This window comes from Poecilia latipinna, unplaced genomic scaffold (assembly GCF_001443285.1).
Source record: "Poecilia latipinna isolate Pla-1442-1.1 unplaced genomic scaffold, P_latipinna-1.0 Scaffold2380, whole genome shotgun sequence".
Lineage (NCBI taxonomy): Eukaryota > Metazoa > Chordata > Actinopteri > Cyprinodontiformes > Poeciliidae > Poecilia > Poecilia latipinna.
The window spans coordinates 25,839-28,686 of record NW_015114996.1 but is presented as its reverse complement, the minus strand read 5'-3'; the positions used below and the strand labels follow the sequence as shown (position 1 = coordinate 28,686).

At 43.4% G+C, this 2,848-nt stretch overlaps 1 protein-coding gene across 4 annotated transcripts in view; it reads right to left on the bottom strand.

Annotated features, from left to right (window-relative positions):
- Nucleotides 1-2,848, bottom strand: part of galm (galactose mutarotase) — a 15,940-nt gene that overhangs the window by 6,720 nt on the left and 6,372 nt on the right. For all 4 annotated transcript variants that reach the window (XM_015019141.1, XM_015019138.1, XM_015019140.1 and 1 more), the window contains 2 exons: nt 2,173-2,286; nt 807-899 (listed from right to left, as the gene is read on the bottom strand). In XM_015019141.1, the coding sequence (XP_014874627.1) occupies nt 807-899; nt 2,173-2,286 (207 nt within the window). The remainder of the gene's footprint in view (nt 1-806; nt 900-2,172; nt 2,287-2,848) is intronic.

The following is a 2,848-nucleotide window of genomic DNA, read 5'->3' as shown; positions in this document are numbered from 1 at the left end:
AGGAACTGTGCGGTACCGGTACCGGTCCAGCGGCAGTCATCCTTCAGTGGAGCCGCCCGCTTTGTGAAATCCCCTCTATGGACAGAAATCATCTCTATTCTGTAAATGTACAACTTATACACATGATTCTACTATTTAGAATAAATGTCCACTTTCCCACTCAGTGGACTCTCTGACTGTGTCTTTAAGTCCCGGCTGAATGCACTACTGTTCAAACAGGCATTTGCGCGATCTCTTTATTTATTTATTTTATTTGGATTTTTTTTATTTAAAATTTATTATTTTTATTCTTGTGAGGTGTTGTGCCCTGAAAACACCTTTTAAATAAAATATATAATTACTACTATTATAAATACTCATACTGCTACAAACAAGGACGTTGCCATGGTTATTGCCCCATGTGGTGGCAGACTTCCGGGTATTATACTAGTTTGCATATGTATTTATGGGTGGTGACAGGGCCGACCAGCAGTTCCGCTCTATTTCCCGCAAATTAGGATTCATAAAGGAAAGGTGCGTAGACACATGCATGCGCACGGTTTTATACATCCGATTTATTTTGTCCGCCGCACTTTTCTACATTTTTTCGCCAAGTTTTAGTGTTAAAACGGCGCATTCTTTTATGCATGAGGCCCCAGGTGTGTCTTTGATGCGGGAATAACATTATAACATGATGCAAAGCTGAAAAAAGTTGATTTTACACAATAATGCCAATTTAAAACCCAACAAAACACACAAAGACTTATGTTTGTAATGTGATCGAATGTGGCAAAGTTCTCAGGGCGTGAATGATGTTGAGGTCTTACCTGCCCTGCTAGGTTGAAGTACGAGTGGTTGGTGAGGTTGATGGGGGTGGTTTTGGTGGAGCGGGCTCGGTAGTCAGCGGTTAGAGTTTCCCCCTAAGCAGAAAAACACAAACCTCACTAACACAGGTGGGTTGGGTGCAAAATCAACTCAGTAAAAGATCAAAGCAAATTGAAGGTGATATTTGGAAAGTTGAGTCTGGGAAACGATCCGGATCAAAGGAAGGATAATCGAGCAGCTGTCCAGTCTGGGACGTTTTCCGCTCCAACCAGTCTGCTTCCTATAGAGCAGTGGTTCCCAAACTTTTTCCATCTGCGCCCCCCCAGTGGTTTCCAAACATTTTCTGCGCCCCCCCCTATGGATTACAAATGGCTGTCTGGTTGAAACGACACAGGTGACAGTGGGGGGGCTGGGGGGGGAGGGGGGGCATCGACTTTTTTGGGGGCAAAATGAATGTGCGTAGCTGAAAATAGACACCAACATCGGTAGCCTACAAGGTACTTGTTAAGCTTCAGGTTCTGTATTGATATTAGCTAGTCATCTTTTAGCTAACATTACCTGCATCCAACAGCTTTACTCAACTCAGTTGGTTAGTTTGGAGGGAAAAACTGTGAAAAGTTCTTTGCGTTTTGCTGGTTTGCTGCCGTGATTCTAACACAAACCTACGTAGCTCCGCCCAGCAGCAGCAGGTCTCCTTCACAGGTGTAAACCCAGCGCTAGCATCGTAGCGCTCATGTTGAGTTTAAAGGCGGCTCGGAAAAACAGGTTACAACATGTTAACAACGGACTAAACTGTTTTAACTGCTGATAAAAGTGACAGAGGACACAAATATGGGAAGTGTGGAAACCCCTACTGTATCAAATTGACATAGGAATAACAGGGAGTTGGCCATTCTAAGGTAAAAACCCAGCACATACAGTGTTCATGTTTTGTTTTACTTTTTTCATCCAGACGGCTTCCCGCGCCCCCCCTGCAATGACACGGAGCCTCCCCTAGGAGGCGCGCCCCACAGTTTGGGAACCTCTGCTATAGAGTCTGTCCTACAACCTTCTTGTTGTCAGGAGTAAAGATCTGGAACACACTGCAGCTCCATCTGAAGCTGGTAGTTCAGCAACAAACTTCTACTCGGGTTCGTTTTTAATGATCTTCTCCTCAGATGTAGATTTTTAATCTTTATTTATGGTTCAATTAACCTAACTTTAGTGTTTTCAGCAATGACTAAAAATGCTTCTTCCTCTTCTAAAATGATTGCTACTATAAACTTTATGATCCTTTCCACACAAAGTTGTTTTTATACATTCACCAGAAAAGAAATGAGGCAAATGTTTTGATACATGGTTCTGATGCTGAGACATGAGTATGTTTACCTGTAGAGTGTAGGAGATGGAGACCTGAAGCTCACCAGGGTAGCCCTGGTCTCCATCTGGACTCGTATGACTGAGGATCACACCACCTTCCACTTCTGCAGCAAGCCAGACTGCCTGGACAGATAAACCCAGAGAGGGACTCAAGAAAAGAAGTCTTCCTTTTGAAACGTCCTCATAGAACAAGCAAACACAAACAGCTGCCCCACATCCGGTCCTTAAGGGTTTTATCTCCTGGATGAGATTAAGAATCTTCACCTACAGGAAATAAAAAGCTCCAAGAATGGGAAGAAAAACTGGAAAGCATTCTTGACAACCTTTGCTTCAGTTGTTTATCAACACTGTTAGGCTCTCAAATTATAGAAATCATCTTAAGCAATCAAACAACATGTCAACGTTATTCAGGCTCAGTAATGTCCTACAGTAAACTTAACACTTCCTGGGTAAAACGGATAAGCATTTTGGTTGTTTTAATAATGATATATCCATCTAATATTGCGACATTTAGCTAACAGGGTAATGTGGAAAATTATGTCTGTTTCCTGACAGTTTTGTGTCTGAAATGGAGACAGTGGCGCAACTGCACATTATGCAAAAACATAAATCCCCCCCCCCCCCCCCGGGGGGACGCGCCGCTGCGGGGCCTGAAAAACCCCCCCCATTTACCCCGTTTTGGGCG